We start from the raw sequence: 23553 nt of genomic DNA, 5'->3' as shown, positions 1-23553 counted from the left end.
ATGACGCAAACGTAATGTCAAAATTGTCAAATTCAATTTCAAACTGTTAAACGATTATTTTGATATCACCGAAAATTATATTATTTTACTGTTAAAGCAATAGTAAACTAAGTAAACTGGCTTAGTAACAAAGTGCTTTAAAAAAAGAAGTCTCTAATGCTATACATCAAGTGTTCGCATTCGGGTTCAATATCGTACTGAGTTTCCCGCGGAAAGTGAAACTTTCGCCGAACGTTCACAATAGCACAATGCTATCTTCATCGAATGTAGAAAGGCTAATTGCAGAGAAAAGGCGTGAGATAGAGAGGGAGAAAACTGTGCTGGGACTGTGGCCGGCGGAACACGACGTAAGTTGCATACTTGACTTGTTTACTAACACTACCACCTGTGGCTGCTACCCTAGTACTGCACGATCGCGATATTGATTTTCTTCTACGCTCAGCTCAGTTGATAACTAGCACTGTATTGATTCTGTACGCTGTCCAAACGGCAGACAGCTGACACAACTGGTTAACAAAGATTTCTCGTAGATATTGTTCTAGTAAAATTATCAGTGTGCAATTATTAAAGAAAGTGAGTGTTTTGACGTAAAATTTTACTGCATTGAACTAATTTCGCTGTTGGAAGTCGCAAAGTAAAGAGGTTTGTGTTTATTTATTGTCTGTTCTCTGCAAAAGTTTATTTATTTACACTGTTGTCAAGTTTTCTTTACTTTTTTTTCTTATATTTGTTATGATAGGGATAATTTTATGAGTTAGTTATGTAGATTTATGTTTTATGTTTTTTGTTTTGTGTTATAAGCAAATTAAAACTTTAATGTTGAATAAGAAAGATTATGAACCATACAGCCTTAATATTAGACTTTTTCTAATATTATACAAAATAATACTTATGTAATGCACTATAAGAACTTAAAGCTGCTTAAAAATTATTATTTGGATTTAATAATTATCATTTGACTCATAAGCACTTCCTCATCTTAGTATTGTTATTTTTGATAAATAAAAGTGACTAGTTATTAACGGTATGTTATTAAAATTGCACCTATAATTATTAGCAAAAAATATAGTCATATATTATTAGTAAATACATAAGCTACAAATAAATATGAGTTTTATTTTTAAGGCACTACTAAACAGCAAAGTATTAAATTTTAAACAAAAAAAGTAAAAATAAAAACAAATGTACCTTTAATTATCTGTGTACATAAAAGTAATGAAGTCACTAACAGCTGCAGTAATTTATGAGCTGCCAGCAACATCATAACTTTTTCATTGCACATTAAATACCAAGGAGTATTGATTACCCATCGGGCCAGTTCAATGATCTATGAAACTATGCTCTTTGCCTACACAGCACATTACTCATTGAGGTCAAACCTACAGAAATATAAGTGGTTCACTTGCTCTAGTATTTCTTTGATTTGTTTCAAGGAGAATATTATGTAAGGAATAAAATATACCTATGTATAGAGATATAGGTAGTTGGGTTTTGAAATTGAATAATAATGGCATTTCCAGAACATCTATAAGTGCTTAGTAATCATAATAAAACCCCTAGTCCGTTTGGATTTAACAGGAAAAAACATATTTACTGTAATAATATTTTCTGTCTAGGTACTTTCAAACAAAACCGTAAATACTCTGAAGTAATTTACCTAACAAATAAACTAATTAAAAACTTGTTCCAGCTTCATAAAAATGTCAAAGAAGATGCACTATCAACAAACAATGGCAAGAAACAAGTGAATTTTGAGGAAAGCGAGGTCTTGCCTCATTGCAATGACTCCTCGAAGGATGAGGAAGAAACTGTATTATCAGAGACAACACATGTAGAACTAGATGATAGAATACCACCTGAATTAGAGAGATATATCAGGGTAAGTGCCTTTTGATATTAGTGATCTCTCTCAGGCCTAAATTAAAAGGAAATAAGTATACGACAAATCAGTTAGGTATGTGACGACGAATGTTTTCGCGCACTATTATGGACCCAGGGCGTGTTTTGAAATCAGTCAAGTAACCTTGTCGACCAGTGGTTACGTCTATATAATTTTGCGACTACTTGAATGGGCGGAATTGTGACTTCCAAGCAAAAAGTTGTAGGTACGATTTTTGAGTCGACAAAAGTATAATTAGGCGACTAAATTCTCAAATGTTTTCACAACCACGATCTTGACACTTCAGTTTAGTAGACTTTGCTTGAAAAAGTTATTCACTCACACTAAACCCTAAACAGGGCAGCCCAGCAAACCAATGATGTGTTTTAAACAAACTCAACAATTGCGTGCATAAACCCAATAAGGAAGGATATCCTGGCGATTAAAACTTGGCCTGGAAAGTAAAGGCGAAGGCCTCATCATTATTAGACGATTTACTAGAATTTTGTTTCGATTCCTTGTACCGCTGCTATTGTGATTGCTTCGAAACTAGTTGTAAATAAATAAGTGGCACTCGACCGGGTAATGAGCCTCGACCACATTAAGCCATCGGTCATGGGTTTTATACTGACATCTATACTAGAAACTAAACATGTGGTTCGTTCAACATACTACCATACCAGCAGTACTATAGACCCTTTTTTTAAGGGACGAAAATCATCCAATGTCTTCTCCCGCCTTGGGCGATGCGAGAGGGAGTGTCAGACTCTTACTGAATAAAAACCACCCCGTTCCTACACCTGCTTTTCGAACCGGAGCCCCGGTAAACCCACTAAGTAATCCGTAGTTTCGGATCAGGCACTAGGCCCCATCTGTGGTGGTCTGATGTGTCTTAACTATGGACCCTAAAACTTAAAGCCAGGAGAAAGAAAGATTTGGGTAATATTTCAGTGAACGACGATAGCATCAAAGACACCATAGTTTCTAAGAGGAGGAGTGAAGTAGTCTAAAGCACTGTCCAAACCCCATAATTTAAGCTAACAAGGCCCTTTTATACGGTCTTGGAGATCCCACAAAAAGTTATAGCTTTAAAAGGTTACTCGTAGCTTGTAGACAACCAATAAACTCGTGACAAGGTCGTACTTGACGACTTTCGGAAGCTGACGCGACTATTTCACCGGATCTTTAACCTCTTTTGTAAAGCTGCCAATCTTTTAAAGCAATATCTGATATTCAATCACGTTAAATGTTGAACGTAGATATTTGTTGAATATTGAAATAGAATTCAAAATGACGAAGAAATATTATCAGAGAAAGCTTAAAAGTAACGCATGACATCAATTCTGGTCTTTTGGCTTTAAATGTAGACTGCGGATAAAAGGACCAAATTAAATATTTACGTAGATATAATAATTATGCAAGATATAAGTAGTCCGAGGAAGGTAAGATATTGTCTCTTAGAAGCCTATGTGACAAATGGATTCTCGGCTCCTGAAAAACAATAGGCAGGATTAGATGCTTGTGACCTCTGATAGAAGTTTCTTTGGCGGCACTAGGCGTCAGCGATGTCCGCCACAGCCGACGGCCTCACGCCTGAGGAGGCCTCGCAGAAGTCAAAGTCAATGAAAAACGAGTTACCTATTTATTTTCACTGCGAAGTAAATAGGCCTCGCTAACTTCATGTCGTCGACGTTTACATTTGGTTTAGCGCCGCCGCGGTTTATAGGTAAAGGGGATATTCTGGACACAACGAACTAATAATCAACCTGGTACAAATATCGCTCTGAGTTCCTATAACAGTATTACGTGCATGAAATTACACAGAGTAGCCAGTAGATACGCAATACATAATTAGTTACGAATGAGAAATTCTAATTACCATTTTAATAGCCGGTGTCGACGTTTAAACTTGTAAGCAGTTTGTTTTGCCTAATTGGTGGCATTCCGCGAGTTATTGTGAATGCAATTTTACATGTAATTGGTAAATATTTTGCTTTAATTTTCCTCGTAGTTCTAATATGTGGCATACCTAACATGGTGGTTTGATCATGTTTATTTATTTTATTCCCTGTAAGAGTACGTGGAATTGTAGCTATGAGCTTCATATTTATCAGTCCTTACAATTGTTCGATGGTTTTGTCTTTCTTTTAAATTACAATTTATTTTATCGTCGTTTCTACAGTAAAGTAAAAGTCAAATCATTCAATTACCTCACATACCTACAGGCAAGTCGTCAAAGTATACATATTAGAATTATCCACCAGTTGGTTCGTCAGTGAAGATAGGTGTTTGAAAATGATAAGGGTCTAGAAAATAACATAGACCTTCGATTTTTTGCTTTAACCACGCAGGCAAAGCCGCAGTAAGAAAGCTAGTTAGTGAACAATTCGACTTACCACGAGTTGCTTCTTACCATTAACCCTTAACCCGGTGAACAACCTGAAGAAAGACCCACTTCAATTGTTTTATTGATTTTAAGCACGCTGGAATATTTAAGAACGCAATAAAACAAGGACGTGTATCACCGCAGAATTTTCATAAATCTATTAAGAAATAGTGCAACAATTGAATCTGATTTTAATCTTAAGTGCTTAAAGTTCAGTATCGCATATGGTATTTTAATGAGACAGTTATTAATCGCCCATTGTTTAATGTAATTGAAGTCGTCATGGCCTCATTGGCGTAGCCTCTATTAATAGAATTAAGTGAAGATGTTTTTAGTTTTATGAAAGTCCAGACCGTAACTTTTGAAGGGTTGTCATGTCAGTTAGCTTTGTCTTTTAATGAATTATAGATGTATTTACTAATTGAATAAAGTCTATAGTTCGGTGCGTAGGATGCCGATTGCGGTTAAAACAAGAATGACTTTACATGTACCTACTTATTATGTTTAGTTCTGTATCATCATCAGCACTATCTATAGCCAGACAACTTACTGTTGGACTATATGCCTGCTCTTTAAAACAAGAGGGTTTGTCATAATTTCCTCGCTTGGCAGACGAGTTGGAGATTATGCAGTTTAAAAGGACCAAGTTTATCAGAGAAAGCTGCTGCGTGATCCTATTAAATACATAAGTAATTATATAATAGTCCTATTAGTTAACACATACGAAACCCGGAAAAGAAGCGTTGGCAACAACGACAAGTGTACTCAACTCTGCTGCGCCGTCTTACGGAAAGGACCACAATATGATGAGCTTCACTAAACATTCGACTCCAAGGACCAAACATTTTAGAATTAATATTCTCGTGACCTTCTTCATAAATCAAAGCATACTCATTTCTAGACCAACGTGACTGTCCAATGTACACATAGCGTCACATCTAGCTATACAAAACCAGTTTGTCATGATCTCGCTTTGTGAGATCTTTCCGTACATTTGACGGTCAGTTTATACTGGTTTGAATAGCTTGATCTGTTACCACGTGTTCTCACTGATGATCTAACTAAAGTGCAGTGTTTAATATGAATGACAGTGCCACGGCCAATGCCATATCAACTAAGGAGCTAAACGAGATGGATGTGACGCCCAGTGTAGGCGACACATTGTTAAGGATAGCCTCTAAAATAAACAACGCTCTGATTTAATGGATAGTGCCACTCAAACAGTGCTTTATTTTATGGTTTTATAATTTTTATTGTTTCCTTACGTTAAGATTTTCTTGTGCCGTGGGTGAACATATTCTTTACATGCAAATATTTTATCTATGCCAAAATTCCAGCCTTTAGTTTCACAATAGTCGATCGGTCTACTATTTTGCCTACCCTTTCTTCGATAGAGATAAGGATTGTGTGGCGACACATGACAAGTGACAGGTGACAGAAGTCGCACATAGACGATCGATGAGCAAATAAATCAACGGATGACGACAAAAATCCTATATCACACATGAAGTTTACATGCGAATAAACATGGATAGAAAATCCCAACGAACAACAGTTGGGCAGAGAGCCCGCCAGGCATGTTCACCTCGCCTGTACGGAGGATCCTGCTTTTCTTAGGGAACTTTAGTCACTGTTCCCTAAAATTGGTTTAATATTTCAATAGCAGCATACAATCCTGAAGTTCTGACCCTGATATTAACAAATTCCATATTCACATTATTTTATTATTACTTTCGGTTTATCAGTGCTACACGCTCGTAAATTAGAGATCCGAGACTTTGAAATGAGTCAGACAAGGTCGAAAGATTAACCTAAAGAAAAGCGAAGACTTTTCATACAAATTACTTGATTACATCCAAGGCAACCGAATGCTTTCCATTCAAACATTACCACATCACTTACGTAAATAACCCGCATTAGTGAATAAGTAATGTTATTATTAGACATAATGATCGATACTTATATCTATTTGACTGTAAGCTGTCGGACAAAAGGTAAATGGTTACATATACTCAGTAATCTATATATTAATACGTGAAGCAAAAACTTTGTAATTCTTTTTACGAAAATTGCGCGGACGTAGGAGCATAAAATTTGGTACACTTATAGTTTATGTGTAGGAGAAGTTCAGAACGCTAATATTTTTCAAAAATAATGCTTATAAAGTACATTAAATCAATAAATAAAACATTACACACACATGCATAGTATCTGATCGTATTTGACAAAACGTCAAAATCGATAGATATTGCGATGATATTCTCACGTCTCATATGAAAAGAGTTTTATAAAAGAGTTTGAGTTAAATAAAAATTATCCTTGAACGTATGTTAAGTGGTATTGTAAATTAAATCGTATATGGTTGAATTTCGACCACTAGGCGACCACTAGTTCTTGTTAAATAGATATCGGAGTTAGTTATTCTAAAGCCGTGTCGAGGATAATCGGAAAATTGTTAATCGGAGCGCGTTCTTCCTGTTTTATTAGCTCATCTTTGATATGTCAAGAATATGATCCTTGGGTTGTCTGAACACGTAAGTGGCTTTATTTCTACTCAGTGCCTTGGAAATAAGCAATAGATATTTTTTATAACCTTTTAGGACTAACGTCAAACTTGACCGGATTGTTACTATTTGATCGTTAAGAAAGATATAAGATCATCCAACAATAAGCTCGTTTATTATCGTATCTGATTTGGATTTCCATTTATATCCATGTAATATGTCTAGACTGATTTATTCAACCAAGCAAAAGGTCAACATCAGGGCGAAAGGGGTTAACGCAATTATCAAGGGCTCACATCGCGAATCTAGAACAATGAGCGTAGCGAACCACTGTACCAGGCTTGCAGACGCGCGTAGGAGTCAGACAATTTAATACACGAACACAGTTCGAACGAACTCTGTGATAGTAGCATGTTTTTGTTGTAAAAATCGCGTACTGTCCGTCATCTCATCACGCATCATGAATATCATGATGTCCTTGTTAGTATCACAATGTGTTTGATTCCCCTGCACGCCGGCCGCTTCCTTCATCCATGAATCATGATGTAAGTACACTACATAAATATGTTAAGCAGTTTTGCAATTTTAGGTCAGATTCTTTGCTGGTCTGGTGAATTTCTGGGCTCGAACCTAACAATGCAATGTTTTAATAAGTAGGGTTTAGTAAAAGAGTTGCTAATAGCGGCTGTTTCACGCAATTGTTAGTGTAAGTGACTGGTGTGCGGTAATATTGGTAATTTCCTGAAAGCTTTTATACGTATAATGTTAGTGTTTGCGGCCGTCAGCATGACTCGACTTGACTGGCATATTTTGATCCTTCACTTTTGTTAATTTTGTCCCACATTATGGAGTGTTTCGGTTTCATATTTGTTCAACCTTGCCCTACTATTGTGTAAGATATTTTGAAAATCAACACTGGGTCGCACCGATTGTTTACTATCTTATTTTGTGATCGTGAAATTGTATGTCATTTACTTACAAATTACTGATATTTTAGACTCAGCGTACATGTAACTTGTACCTACTAGTATCGTTTAACGATGTAATTTTATTGGAAATGGTTTTGGTCCTAAGTTCCGTAAAAATATTATTTGACGTTTTATTGCCCTTCCACAGACAATAGGTTGTGTGTGATCATAAAAATTGGTAATCACTAATCAGATTTAATGGTACTATGGAACCAAACACCAAAAATGGTTATTAGACAATACCTAATGGTCTTCCAAAGAACAAAAGACCAAATAGTGCTATGCTTTAAAGTTCTTGATTTCATTCCAACGTTGATTAGCTCAAAATATATGATATCAACCTTTAAATTGTCCAATTATTTATGAATCCGCACTGGATAAGCACCCTAGCAGCCCACTCGAGCGTGCTACATCCACACTTCCTTTGGGTCCATTATGCAATTGTCTCAAACTGCACATTATTCAATGGATACGATTGTACTGTCATGCAGATCATCGTATTAGCTAACCACTTAGCTATATATAGAGCTCCAAAATTATTTAATGGATTAGTATGTTGGGTTTGGAGGCAAGTTCAATAGATCCTATTGTATCTCAGTTTGGTTTGGTGGAAAGGTAGACTACACCATGTATAAGTAAGCGTTTTGTACTAGGAATATCAAATAAGGTGCTTAAGTCTGATGGACTGAGTATTTTCCATACGAAATGAGTTATTTAACTTAACAGAATTTACATCAAAATTTGTTTAAGTCGTGTAACCCAAAACGAGTAAAGCAAAGAAAATGTACCGTTCTGTTTTTGATGTAAACTTGAATGTTATGTTATTTAACAAATTTAAAAGTCTAGCCAGACTTTTAAATTAATATCTAAATAATGCAATGCTCAACTCATTTACTTTTAACTCCAAATGTGCTTTTATTGTCCTAAATATTTAACCCAATCCGTGGCCTTCACCCAATTCCACTCTCATTCAATGCGGCGCGGAATTGGAACTTCTCTTGGCATCCCAAAACTTGGAAAATGTCGAGAATATATTGGTCAAGGCGTTTTTACCTCACACGGTTCCAACATATTACTGTTTATGGCATTCTGTACCCAATTATTAGAATAATTGTACTCGATTAAGTTGGCCCGAAAAGGAGGTGAATGTGGCTAATTCTTGGCAAGTTGTATAGGACATTTGCATAGAGGGCCCCTTGTATGGCGTTATAAATAAGGAGTTTTCTAAGTATCAAAATATCTTTTTAGTAAATGTGAAAATGATATGTCTATTTTAAGAACATAGTGCGGCCTATCACGATACCAATACAGATAAACCTCCCGTACCAGGCAGTCATAAGTAAAAGAAAGTTCGTGACGCGAAAATATTCGTTCCCTGGTAATAACGTAGCTAATTTAGCTAATGTTTTGGCTAATATCGGCCCCGCCTCGTCCGCGCCCCGTTGCGTGATCCACCGCGCCTCGTATTGTCAATGCGATGCGTCAAAATATACCCTACCTTTTATTTTATAGTAACCGGTAATGTAGAACAACTGTTTACTTTATTTATGTGTTCCTGGTAATTTGAAATGTTTATTTTTCGCCCTCCTGGCCTCGATTTTAGTGCCTAGCCTTTTAATGCTAACCGTTATAGTGTTTCCGTTCTGACAGCCTAGCTAGCTTATAAGTAAAAATCCCCGTTTTTCCAAAGGAGATATACATACAGATTTATAGGTACTTTAATAGATTTATCCATTAAATGTTTCCTGTAAAAGAAGCTGTATCTAGTAAATTGCCATACCCAAAACAATCTGATCTTCCATGCCCAGTAATGACTTGACTGCTATAAGATTTAAGTTTTTAAACTGACATGATCACTAACACGTGTTCATGGCACTTGCAACAGTGCCGAAATATCGGAAACTCATTTAAATTGAAAAACGTGGTAAATATCCCGTTTTTAGTTCCAATTCTAGTGCTATAAGATAGTTATGTATGCAAATGTTCAGGCACTGATAAAAAGTGTGAAGGAAAAGGAAGTGGGTTTAAAGTGTATAACACCGTTTATGCATGCAAGAGTGACCACAGTAACAGCTGGGCAGCCAGTTGCATATGCATGTGACAAAAACTCGAAGGAACAGCGGAACATTTGCTTACTAGTGCTTAATTTGTAAACGCAAGCTATAGCATCTAAATGTAAAGAAACAATTACTTGCATTAAGTGTCTGAAGAGATTTAAAGAAAAGAACAATAATTTGTATAGTTTTAACGAAGAAGTAGTATTATAAGTTAAGTAAGTTTGTAGTATTTGCACATACGTAGGTTCATGTAATAACATCCTGTGAAAACTTTTATAGAGAACGAAAACAAAACATCATTAATCGCACCATCAGGTGATCCGTCTGCTCGTTTGCTTTCTATTCCATAGAAAAAATGTACGAAACACGATAGAAATAATATGGATTCGTAACTTTCGTACCGAAAGACCAAAAGCGTTTCGAGTATTTAAAATGTATTCCGTTGTCAAAATGGCGTGGAACGTGGCAAGCAATGATAAATCGCCAATAAAGTATACTAACGGCCTTGTTTTACGACACACCCATGTGTCAAGTTCACATTTTCAAGCGAAACTCATTATGCAAACTTTTCAGCTTGGTAGTGAAGTGGGCAAATTGTAGAACACCTATTAAATTGATAAATGTGAGTTATTTCTGTCTGTGTCGTATTTCATACAGATTTGTGCAGCCGTAGATGGAAAAAGAATAAAGGAAGAAAAATATTTATTTCACACGTAAAAAAAACAGTGACAAGAAAGTACCGCAAAAATTTGACAATGCATGTATTTTGTCTGCGGTGAAATGGGACCACTTCAGTATGTGCAAGGCAGGGCCTTGCGCTGGTATTCTACTGGCTCCAAGTGACCTATGGCCGTGCAAGCAACGAGTATGATTCAGTTAAAAGAAAAGAAAAACAATAATTTATGCTGCTAATTTATACGATGGGATTGAGTAACAAACTGTGACGGTTCACGGTGTCGCCGCCCCTGATCTTTCCACAGATATCTTAAGAGACTACACATTTTACAGAGACCGGGAGCGCTCTCTAGTAAACCTGGGCCTTTTAAACCGCCACAAACTCCTATGCCTGCCTAAGCGTTGAGTTTTGTTTTGCCGTCATATTTTGAAAACATCTGGCTTGATTGGTAAAATGGCTTATAATCGACTTGCATTAAGTTGTTCTGTGCAGTCATAGTTTTAAAACGAATAGATATACACTTAATTTATGCAGTTTTGCATAGTTTTATGTGTGGTACACTGGAGCGTGTCGATCAGATTCTCTCACAGTTAGTTTATAGTGAGTAAGCCGTGTTTTTATTGTCTAAGTCGTAATCTTTCGGCTAAGACTAGCAGACTAATTGGTCTTGTAGCGAGCGCTCCGAGCTAATATTTCATTCTGTGACATGTTATATTTAATCTGTAAATCTTGCTGCAATAACTGTTCTGAAGAAAGTGTTGATATTGCTAGCTGCGCAGATGATAGATAGATGCACAATGCACATGCAGTCAGTTTTATGTCGTTGCAGTAAAATAAATTGTGTGGTTAAAATAATAATAGGGATGATGACGGGGTATGAAAATAAAATATCTAGTTAGTCCGTCAGTTGGGTAATGAATAAATATTAGACTTAAAATAGTCTGCAAGATGGATATTAAAATTAAATAATAGTCACCTATTCTACCCTATTGCATAAGGGGCAGTGGAAGAAAGACCTAATCCTTCTACCTCTAACAAAACTGTTACAGATTTACCTAAAACAATCCATTTCGGACTTTGTCATAATGATCGTAAGATACAAATTGTTTAAATCCGTTACTTACGATTAGATTCCGAGCCATTAATTCTTGACTACAAAGTCAAACTCATCGCGGTATGGCCTTGAGACGGGTTTATATGAGGCTGACAAATTGGTGCGGACAAGTAAACACTCGTAACAAATATGTAAGAACCTAACGTCTATTTATTTCTGTGGAACTGAAGTAAGAACTGATGGCAAGATAGCTAAAGCTATTGTTGTTAACACATGCAAAACGTAGCTTATCGGTCTTGTGATATTTGTCGATAATATTATGATGCACGTTTGTTTCTCTTTAGTCACTATGCGTAGAAATGAAAATAAAATAATACTCAGGTACTTCAAAAATTTTATTGTTTGTAACCTTATTTTGTCAAAAGAGTCTGCTTATTCAGAATTGCTATGTCTTTTGAAACTCACTCAAAATCACTTTAAGGAACTTGAAACGGTATTTTAATATTTAGAACATTTCCTTTGTGTTGAATTTACTTTCAGCTTTTCTCACTCGCTTTCTGCTTATTAAAGCCTTTAAGCCTTTCTAAATAAATTCTTCGTAACCCAGTATGTGTGGTATGTGTTTCACATCCCTAGTTAGTACGAATACGATGAAGTTTATAAGCCCGCCCTGAGCCATCGAAATGGGTCGGTGGCTCGGCGCTCTTGCGTGTCCCGCCCGTTTCAGTTTCGCGGACGACTTTGTTGGAGCTAGTTCGGTTCCGATGTGCCCCAAAACCCAAGGACGGTTTCAAGGCATTCCGTAATAAGTAACAGTAAATGTTTTTGTGAGAATATCGTGCTAAATTCAATGGTTTAGTGGGATTATTTTTGCTTTTGTTTCGTTTTGGATGTACATAAGTGCAGGATCTGCCTGCACGTTTTGAAGTCTGTGGGTAAGTTTGAGTGTTGCACGTCTTCTATACAAAAATAAGTATGTATTAACTTCGGCTCAAGAGCTCTTATTAATTCTCTCAACTTGTTATAAAGGCACTTAGGTCTCGGGTTTAGCCAGATTGTTTGAATTCCATGCATTCATCATTAACCAATGCTCTACACCCATGCAATAAACAACTCCATTTCTCATTAATCATAGAAAACACTCTACAACAGCTCGATCTAATAACTTAATACATCGCTCGCATCGTTCGCGAGTTTCCACAGCAAGGCTATGCAGTTTACACTTTACAAACGATAACATTATGTTATCATTGACGCACACGATTACAGTAATCGATGCAACACATCGTTAAACTTTCACTAACGTATCCAAGTACCAATTTACTACACTTCACAGTACGGGCTAATAGCTACGTTGATTCTGACAACCGTCCTTCTGTATTATAGATGCGCTTTAACTATGGTGTCGGCAGAACCCTTTGACGCAATTTTCACTCCGCTTTTCTTCTCGTGGGTATAGCAAAAACGGACAGAGGGATTACCCTTTAATAGAGACCAAACCTAATGATTAAACTGCGATATACAACCCATCTGTCAAGAGTACAGGAGGCCTAATCTAATTTAAAAAAAAAAACGAAGGTTCGTCCGAAAGTCCGCATATTTCGTACTGCAATTCTATTTATTGCGAACTTTTGTTAACAAAAATGAACGAATGAAATGAAGATAAATAAATAGGTTTTGATATGAAATTAAAAATAAAACGTTATCTATATATTAATACGTGATGCAAAAACTTTGGACCGCTTTTTACGAAAATTGCGCGGACGTAGGAGCATAAAATTTGGTACACTTATAGTTTATGTGTAGGAGAAGTGAAGAACGCTAATATTTTTCAAAAATAATGCTTATAAAGTACATTAAATCAATAAATAAAACATTACACACACATGCATAGTATCTGATCGTATTTCACAAAACGTCAAAATCAATAGACATTGCGATGATATTCTGACGTTTCATATGAATAGAGTTTTATAAAAGAGTTTGTTTGAGTTAAATAAAAATTATCCTTGAACGTATGTTAAGTGGTATTGTAAATTAAATCGTATTTGGTCGAATTTCGACCACTAGGCGACCACTAGTTTTAAGTAATTTCATTAGTAATCAATAAAACCTACGGCCGAAGATTAAACGATTCGCATTACGCACGGTTCGCATTCGAGAACCGGAGTAGCCTTACTGATTATTTATAGCGCGAACCCATCCTATACAAAGAAGGCCCATATGTTCAAAGTAATAAAGGGTGAAATTAAGGACGACTTTTATCATCATCTACGCATATTTTGAGATATTAGTCCTTATCACTTTACAATGAAACAACTAGACGTGTTACTTACGCTAAATCCAAATTTACAATTAAAAGAAACATTAAATCACACCAAGACTACAATTTCCCAAGAAAATCGTGTGTTCGGCGAACAATCGCGTTATTGTCGCGCCATCTCCGGCCATGCGGTCGCGTGCCGGTTTTTGCCTGCATATGCACATAATGTGTCGGTCAATTAATTGAGCTGTTAGTCTCGCTACGATTAATTCTCGATGCTCACGCCTCAATCACTCACAACACAACTGCTATTTACATGCTGTTGACATTGGAGTTTCGTTTTTGTTGACCACTTCTATAAACTACTAGCAAACCCGGCGAACTCCGTTTCGCCACCAGATAGCTTATTTTTGTATTAGAGATGGCACTGTATGTGAAAAACGATTTTCCTGCTTTTCTCTTTGAAGCCCTTTCCAACCAATGCAAAACCGTGGAATTCGGTTCTTACGTTTTGGAGTTATAGCGTCAGGAAGGAAAGTCGTTTGATTTGAACATTCTTGATCAACATGGATTCTACATCTGTTTCTTGTTTTATTTTGAGCGTATTGATTATTTGTTATTTTATGCAAAGAACGGAAACGAGCACATAGAAATCCACTTACCCGTTTCCGTCCATTGCTGGAGTCAAACCTCTCTGATAATACGCTACTGAGTTCAATTTCTAATCTAACTAGCAAAGGGCTATCCCCCTGTACCTATCTGATTCTAGAGTAGAGCTGATTCCATAATTGCGTCTGTGATAATAACAATAGGTTCGTCTCGAAGGACCATCTATTCTTCGCCTTTGGCAAAATTAGTTGAGATGTTATTAAATACATAGGTACTCTAAGTTATAAGTTCTTAGTGGGAGAGCCATTTTCCGGCACGAAAGGGCTCGACCGGAGTGATATCACAGAAAATCGACGTAAACCAACGCTTGCGTTATGTTTCGTTTTATAAGTCTGGTTAGCGGAGGCCCAATTGTCGCCTTCCCAATCCCCGATTCCCCACCCCCAATCCCCATCAATTTAAACCAAAAAAAGCCGGCAATGCATTTGTAAAGCCTCTGGTGTATCAAGTGACCATAGGCGGCGACGATTGCTCACCATCAGGTGGTCCGTCAGCTCGTTTACCGGCTTATTCAATAAAAAAAAAGAAATGCATCTACAAGCATGCTGGTTAACAGTGAAATAGAATTAAAGGAAGTTCGACATCACACTATGTAACTTGAGAGCTAAAGCATACAGGGAAGGTCAACTCCAGTCAAACCAGAAAAGCCACAAAGGTCGTATACATGTTGAATTTACTTAACGTGTTTTGTAGCAGTCCACTGCATTCCTAACACGTTTCCTATTCACTGTCACGAGCAGTAATATGAAACCTTTTGTTTAAGTGCCTACTGGATTTGGACGCTACCTACTTTGAAAGTATGGGTGGTAAATAATATTTAAGGGCCTTTGCATACGGTATCTTTTTTAACGCGACGACGCACACTACCTTCGACCATCGTAATAATAATTTCATACTTGAATAAATAGGCCAAACGGAGTGATATCATAACCTCACAGAAAACAGATGTGGAACAACTATGTGTGTAATGTTTTTGCAGGTCCAATTCCCCCGCATCGACGCACTTGTAGGTAACTCTTCTGGTACCGCAGCTGTCCATTGCTTACCATCAAAAGATACGTCAGCTCATAAAAATAATACAATACGTTTCGAAAGAAATTCACATGGGACTTACAACATAAATTGTAAAAAGTGGGTGTACATTGTAAAGTAGCATTACAAGTCATAATGTGCACCTCTGTCTACCTCTTCGGGCTAAAAGGCGTGACGTTCCGACCGAAAAATCTATATTATAAAAATAAGTCGGGTTTTCCTTCCTGACGCCATAACTCCAGAACGCACGAACCGATTTCCACGGTTTTGGCATTCGTTGGAAAGGTCTCGGGCTCCGTGAGGTTTATAGCAAGAAAGCACAGGAAATATTCAAGAGAAACACAGGGAAATACAATGGTGGCGAAACAGAGTTCGCCAGGTTTGCTTGTTCAGTATAAATAAAGTTAGGGTAGCTGCGGACTACCTAGCGGGTTTACCGGGGCTCCGGCTCGAAAAGCAGGAGAAGGAACGGGGTGTTTTTTAGTCAGTAAGTAAGAGTCTGACACTCCCTCTCGCCTCGCCCAGGGCGGGAGAAGGCATTGGATGATTTTTCCTCCTCAAAAAAAGTGTCTGGACGTAGCCACTTGGTGTGTGAAGAAATTTAATGTGATGTTGTATGGCTCGTTCCAGCGCTACGTAGGTCTGCCAGTGATGCTGAAGGCGGGCGAGTACTCGCCCAACAACCCGCTGGTGCGGGGCGAGCGCGCCGCGGGGGACGCGCTGCTCGGCCTCGGCGAGTACGAGCGGCGCCGCAACACGCTGCGCAAGATACGCCAGCAGCAGTACCGGGAGTATCTTGATCAGGTAACTATTGGCATTCTTATTTACTACTGCTTCGTCTTAACATCATACCGCGTCTTAAATCTGGATGGTTTCTCTCGTTAACTACTGGCATTAATATTTACTACAAACTATGAGTAGTTAATAGCATACAGCTTTTGGATTTTTCGAGATTCTCTTAATTAGTTACTAACCTTGTTGTCTGTTGGATAGACGGATACACACAGTAGTTTCAGAATCCATTTAGTATCAGCAATATTCTTCTTAAAGAGTCGATCCCGCTGTGTGCGAGGAGACTGATAGCAGAAACCTCAAAATTTTCTGTGACCCAACTGCAATCTGTGTGGCCCGTAGGCTTGAAGCGCATGGGCGCCTTAACTACAACTCAAGAGAACCGTGCGGTCCACCACGCAGTCGGCTGTCTTAGGCTTAATTACGAAACTCAATATTTGTTACAGCAAGCCAAAAAGAAGCAAGAAGCCAAAGAGCAAGCGGAAAGAGAGCGTCGCGAGAGAGAGCAGAAGGAGAGAGAACGAGAGGAGAGGGAGAGGGAGCTATTGCAGGAGCGAGAGAGATATAGCACCGAGCGGCGACGCAGCGTGCAGTATATACCGGACTCTACTGCGTATAATAATAACAAGTATATTTTTTTTAAAGGAAAGAACATTCTTTATGTTGCTAGTAGGCAATAGTTTCGGTACAATCGAAATTGCACCTTATCTATTGCATTTAAAGTTCAATCTAGTGGAGTTTTTCAATGCAATGTTTGCAATGATCAAGCACAATGATCATGGATGAACTGGATTATATGCGGGTGGTTGTTTATGCGCAGACCAATCCGCAGACAGAGCAGAGCAGACAGTGGTAGCGGTGTCGTTAGCAAAAAACTAACTAGGAAGAGGGTAAACCGATTCGTCTGCTCAGAAACACATAGACATAAATAAATATCCCGTCTTAAGTTCTAATGATAGTGTGTGTATGTTTGTTATTTAATCACGTCTAAACGGCTGAAAGGATCGGTATGAAAGGAACAGAGATAGTTTGTGGTGTGGAATAACATATAGGCTATTATCCCACGGGAACGAGAGCGGAGCCGCGTGCAGAAGCTAATAAGCTATGATGTTGGTTTCAGTAAAGTGGACATGGGCGTGCAGGTGGACGGGTTCACGTGCCCGCTGTCCGTCGCGGTACAGACCGATGACAACGAGATGTTCCGGGTAACCATACTGCTCTTTATTTAGTCTTATATTGATTTACGATAAGTTTACTTTCTTTTAAGAATCTTTGACTGCCTGTACATAAACTTTTCAATCGGCAATCAGTATCGAAGTAATTCCGGTAGCAGAAAATTGGTCATAGCTTATTGCCCCCATCAGGGCGGATTTGTAATTACAGAAAAAGAATGAAAAGATGCTTTACAGACGGTAAAAGCAGACAGTGCTGCTTAAAAATCCTCGAAGTGTATACCATGTACCGTAAACGTTTCAAATCGGCAATTTACTATCGCCAAATTCATTGCAACTATTGTCAACAATAATGAGGAATCAATAATAGTTCCTTTGAAAAAGCATCGTTGTACCCCAGTTGCTTACCGGCAAGTCGCAGCTGACGGAGGCGGAGCGCGAGCTGTCCCCGCGCACGGCCGGCCCGCACTCCGGATGGGTGCACGAGCGCCGCCGCAGCTATGGAGACTACGACGGTAACTGCCATTTACAAACCCGCCTATGTTCGTTTTGTACATTAAGTGTTAAATAAATAATTAAGTATTTTTCCATAGTTAGACTGCCTCGTTGGTCGAGTGATTCCCGGATTGGGCGCTAGATGATCAGCAAGGTTCCAACTGTTATCAGAAAAATATAAAAAAATTCTAAGTCCTACAGTTTTTAAATTACAGTGACTTATGTGTTATCCACGAAAAAGTACACCCTGTGCCAGTCTTTTGACTCTTGTTGCTACAAATCTTAATTTTTTCGTCTGCAGTCTTCCTTACATTATCCTGAATAGTGCTCCAGTAATATGGAATCATAAATTCTAAGCCAACTGCTTTAGATTGGAAAACATTGTTAGTTTTAGAGGAACCAAATACTCTGAATAAAATTTTCACCTTACTTTAAGTGACTGTACTGAATAAATTATGTATGGCGCTAGTAGTGGCAAATTTCACCAAAGTTGGCGCATTTAATAAGGATTATAAAATGGTATAGCACTTTGCAAATTATTTCTTAAATTCGACACGAAAAAGTTTTTTCAACGTGACTCCGTTTCGATGAATTTATTCGAACTTACTAAAAATTCTTCTAGTGTACTCAAATCATACGTTATAACCTCGTATGCACTAGACAGCACTTTGCACGCTATTTGTTATCATCATGTTGAAAATCAGCGAGGATCTCTTGTCAAACAACATTGTCTGTTTACCCGTGATTTCGCTTGCAGCATTCGTCGGCAATATTATCGCTAGACGAACTGGTGTTGTGCATCTCGAGCCATCGTACTCGGGCTTCGGCATTTTAGCTGAGCACTGGCTTTTTTGCGCCGTGTTGATTATTTATTTTTTAAATTATTTTTTGCTTTACCTGCAATTCCTTGTAACGGTGCAAATAACTCTTTCTCGACAAACTAAAGAATATTTGATACTTCATCCCGCATTTGATCACAAGGCATCAACACGTAACTTAATCGGAGGATTCAACCATTTCTTTTTTTTTTTTTATGGGGATATGACGAGTAATTGTGCGTAAGGGCTCATGTACACCATACCACTACCGCGTCGATATGCTGTAACATGACGCTGCCGCGTCCGTTCCTTTTGATTTTACACACATTTGATAATGTGTTTGATGCACTATGAAGTATTCAAACATCATATTGCAATCATTCAATATTATTTAGTGAAAAATGATACACAACATCAGTTCCTCTAGTAAGTCTAGTAATATTGCCGACGAAAGCTGCAAGCGAAATCACGGGTAAACAGACAATGTTGTTTGACAAGAGATCCTCGCTGATATTCAACATGATGATAACAAATAGCGTGCAAAGTGCTGTCTAGTGCATACGAGGTTGTAAAGTATGATTTGAGTACACTAGAAGAAATATTAGTAAGTTCAAATAAATTCATCGAAACGGAGTTTCGTTGAAAAAACTTTTTTGTGTCGAATTTAAGAAATAATTTGCAAAGTGCTATACCATTTTATAATCCTTATTAAATGCGCCAACTTTGGTGAAATTTGCCACTACTAGCACCATACATAATTTATTCAGTACAGTCACTTAAAGTAAGGTGAAAATTTTATTCAGAGTATTTGGTTCCTCTAAAACTAACAATGTTTTCCAATCTAAAGCAGTTGGCTTAGAATTTATGATTCCATATTACTGGAGCACTATTCAGGATAATGTAAGGAAGACTGCAGACGAAAAAATAAAGATTTGTAGCAACAAGAGTCAAAAAACTGGCACAGGGTGTACTTTTTCGTGGATAACACATAAGTCACTGTAATTTAAAAACTGTAGGACTTAGAATTTTTTTTATATTTTTCTGATAACATTTGGAACCTTGCCGATCATCGGGTGCCTGTTGGACGTCGACTTCAGGGACACCCTGTATATATAAAGATTGTAATTTGGACCCTCAATTGATGTGCTTAGGTTTCAGAATTGTTTGGACTGAACAGTAACAAACTATTTATGCTAACTAGTCCTCTAAATTTAAAACGATTCTAAAAAATTTACACTCTTTTTAGGTGTCTTCTACATAATAATGTTTGCTATAATATCTAGTCTTGACGAGGAGGCGTGTTTTGAAGGTTTAGGTTTATACACCACTAGCTTTTTCTCACAACTTCGTCCGCGTAGAATTATGACTTCCGATAGAATCTGGGTCCTTGTATTATTATTTTTTTCTAGAATACAAGTAGCCTAAGTTACTCCTTAGTACATCAGTTTACCTGCCAATAAACGTCTCGTGAAAATCGGTCCTGCCATTTCAGAGATTAGCCAGAATAAACAGACAATAAGAAAATATTGTGTATGTACAGTATATTAAAAGCGCTAATTTTTATGTTACAAGCCGACAATCCAATTGTATGTATTAGAGTGTAGATTACACAGTCTCTGTTAAATATGTATTCCACTGGTCCGTTCTTACTATACCCTTGGGAAGGGTAAGGGTGATGGCGAATGTCTGTTACTGCGCTGCTAAGATTAACTCAATATAGTGTGAATATAAGCTTGTACTGTAATTGCAGAGCGCACGTCGTCCCTGGTGAAGCAGTGTACCCGCGACAAGCTGCAGTCGGAGCCGCGGTACCCGCGCTCCATATTCGACGCCGACGCCATACAGCTGCGCAACATGCAGGCCGAGAAGGTAATATTACATTATACATACCTTTATTAGGCATACATAATAGGCTAGTTTCCTACTAGTCAAATTCAATACTTTTTTCGAAGCGTCAAAAACGATATTTTCTATGAACTTTGTATATAGTGCGTTATGACGTCATAAGTTTTTGACGTCAAATAGCAGACTTATTTCTAGAAATTTAGCTAGAAAAAATCGAAAATTAAGTAGTTCATCAAATTTATGAACGAGAGTGTGATTATTTTTTAATATTTTATTGTATTGAAAAGTTGTAACAATTTATTTTTGACCGAGGATACTACCCAATTGTGTAGTTTCCTATGTCGAAATAAAATATTTTTTTTTTCAAATAAAATTACAAAAAATAATAAATGAAATTCATTAATTTGACGGTACCCTTAATTGTTTAAATTTTTCTAGCTATTTTGTAGTAATAATTATGCTACTTGACACAAAAATTTGATGACGTCACGAAGTTAGGTGCTCGAAAGTGTAGTTTCGAATCGAGACAAACGAGCAACTAACTATTGTTACTCTTCTATGCCTACTAAGAAGAATAAGTCATCGTTTCAAACTACCATTACGTTAGTTCTTTGCTGCTGAATTAAAATTAAACCTTACTACTTACGATTTAAAGATGGAATTTGAAAACATTACAGGAAGCGGCAGAACGCCGTCAGTTCTACCAGCAGGAACTCAAGAACCAAATTCTAGAACAACAGAGAATTAGAGAGGAGAGGAAGACGAGGGAGAAGTAAGTTTGTTTGATTATTTATTCAAATCCGAATAGATCGTAACGACTTTAGTCCCCGAAAGGGTAGGCAGAGGTGCACATTATGGCACGTAATGTGCACCACAATTTATGTGGTAAGTCCCATGTCATGGCATGCCAGTCCCATACCGGTCACATTTGCAGTCCTATTGAGAAATTTTCGAGAAACCGACAAAAACTCAGCAATACTTCGCCCGACGTGGGAATCGAACCGGAGACCTCTTGCCCGGCACTCGGCCAACGAGGCAACCCGAACAGAATCATTTCTAATTATCTCTTTGGATATTGGTCTTATGTTTCTCATGTATACTTTCAGGATGTTGGAGCAAGCGGAGATGCGTCGCCTGGAGGAACAACTCAGGATGCTACGCGTGGCGCAGGACCGGGAACTCAACAAGCAACAGGACATCACGGCCGCAGTGAGTGGCACCTGATACTCCTTACACTAGCTTGTACCCATTCTGCTCGGCTCCTTTCGATCTTAGCGTCGAGTGTTGTAGCCAGGATACTCAAACGCTACTCAATTTTAAGTTGCACTCGTGCAACTTAAAATTGAGTAGCGTTTCGTGCTGTCTCTGTTTTATAAAGATTTGATAGTGACAGAACTACATTTGAGAGCGTCTTAAAATTGAGTAGCGTTTGAGTATTCGGGCATTAGTCTTACTCGATAAATGGACTATCCAACAGTCAAAGAATTTTTCGTTTGAAACCAGTATTTCAGTATTATATCAAAGTTAATTTTCAACTTATGAAATTGTCTTGTAATAAATTCAAAAACATTTAAGCTACGTTACTTTGGTGCGTTGTAGGTTCGTCTATATGAAAAGTGGTAACAATCACTCAATATTGAGATTTATCCCATTTCTATTGTAATCATATTGTTCACAATTTATTAATGTAAAGTAATGTTGTGTAATGTAATTATCCGTGTCTGTCAATAATTCTGATTTATAGATGAAAGAAAACGCAACAGAATACCACAACAAGCGAACAGAACTACAGAAAGAGATCGACATCGAGCAACGCAACCTGCGCGTCGCACCGCTCCGCAACACGCAACGCAACGCGCCCACTACAGACACGAGTCCGTCCAAACTGCCCTTCTACTACCCGCGCGTACAACAACGAACTAACGAGATATGTGACAAGAAACCATACTCAATGAACATACCAGACACATCAATATTCTCAGCCAACTACGACGTAGATTCCTACCTTAGAAAGAACTTAAACTTTAACAAGAAATACGACGGAATCACAGAGACACACGACCATAACAAACTCATTGAGAAGGCCTTAGTACACCACCCCGAGGAACGAGACCGTCCTGAAGTAACGCCGTCCTTTACAAACGTAGATAACATCGACAGTTTACCCATACCTGTGTTGCGGCATTCGCCCAAAATACCTGAAAATGTCGATGAAAGCCCGAAAATGAGTGAAGCGATGAAGAAAGTCGATGATAAATGGAAAGTGCCTGCAGTACAGAAGAATATTTTGAAAGCTTTACCTAATGATGAAGGTAAGAGTGTTAATATTTTGACGCAGCTCGGCTCTATAAGGCGGCAGTTGCAACTGGAACAGTTGAAACTAGACAAAATGATCACTAACGATGATGTGTGAGGTGTGGACACGGCTGCACATGAACCTATACTTTAACCAGTATAAACTGACCGTCGAATGTACGGTAATAATATATAAAGCGAGACCATGGTAAACTGGTTTTGTATAGTTCTATGTGTAACCGTGTGTTGGCCATTGCGTGGAAACTGATCGCGTCAGGAACCTATAGAGGTAGACTGGAGGATATAAGAAAGTAAGGAATTACTTGAAAGGAATGATTAAGCTGTATAACGTGAAAATTGTAGTCTTGTCTGGTAAATTGAAGAAATATTAGACACGTATGTTTTAATTTGCGTAGTAGAAACGAATTGAAGTTGGGTGAGAGCTCATAGCGTGTTTGCTTAGAATGAAATGTTTTGGAGGGCCGCCCATGACGCCATGTGACTTCAAAACAACGACGTTTTGTATAACTACAAATTTCCCCCCTTCCCAATCTTCCCAATCCCTGATTCCTCAAGAACCCTCAAATTCTTAACCCCCAAAAGGCCGGCAACGCACTTGTAACGCCTCTGGTGTTTCAAATGTTTATG

The 23553-nt window shown here is 37.9% G+C and overlaps 1 protein-coding gene across 1 annotated transcript; it reads left to right on the top strand.

Moving 5' to 3' along the window:
• Positions 1-34: 34 nt before the first annotated feature.
• On the top strand, positions 35-23310 carry LOC118279315 (trichohyalin). Its single transcript, XM_050698479.1, has 10 exons — positions 35-347; positions 1691-1879; positions 16119-16292; positions 16727-16908; positions 17401-17485; positions 17853-17967; positions 20516-20634; positions 21288-21382; positions 21717-21819; positions 22355-23310. The coding sequence occupies exons 1-10, from the start codon at positions 249-251 to the stop codon at positions 23021-23023; spliced, it is 1830 nt and encodes a 609-aa protein (XP_050554436.1). The 5' UTR covers positions 35-248; the 3' UTR covers positions 23024-23310.
• Positions 23311-23553: the final 243 nt, after the last annotated feature.

The sequence above is a fragment of the Spodoptera frugiperda genome, chromosome 14 (genome assembly GCF_023101765.2).
Source record: "Spodoptera frugiperda isolate SF20-4 chromosome 14, AGI-APGP_CSIRO_Sfru_2.0, whole genome shotgun sequence".
NCBI classification, from domain to species: Eukaryota; Metazoa; Arthropoda; class Insecta; order Lepidoptera; family Noctuidae; genus Spodoptera; species Spodoptera frugiperda.
This window is presented reverse-complemented; position numbering and strand designations above follow the sequence as displayed.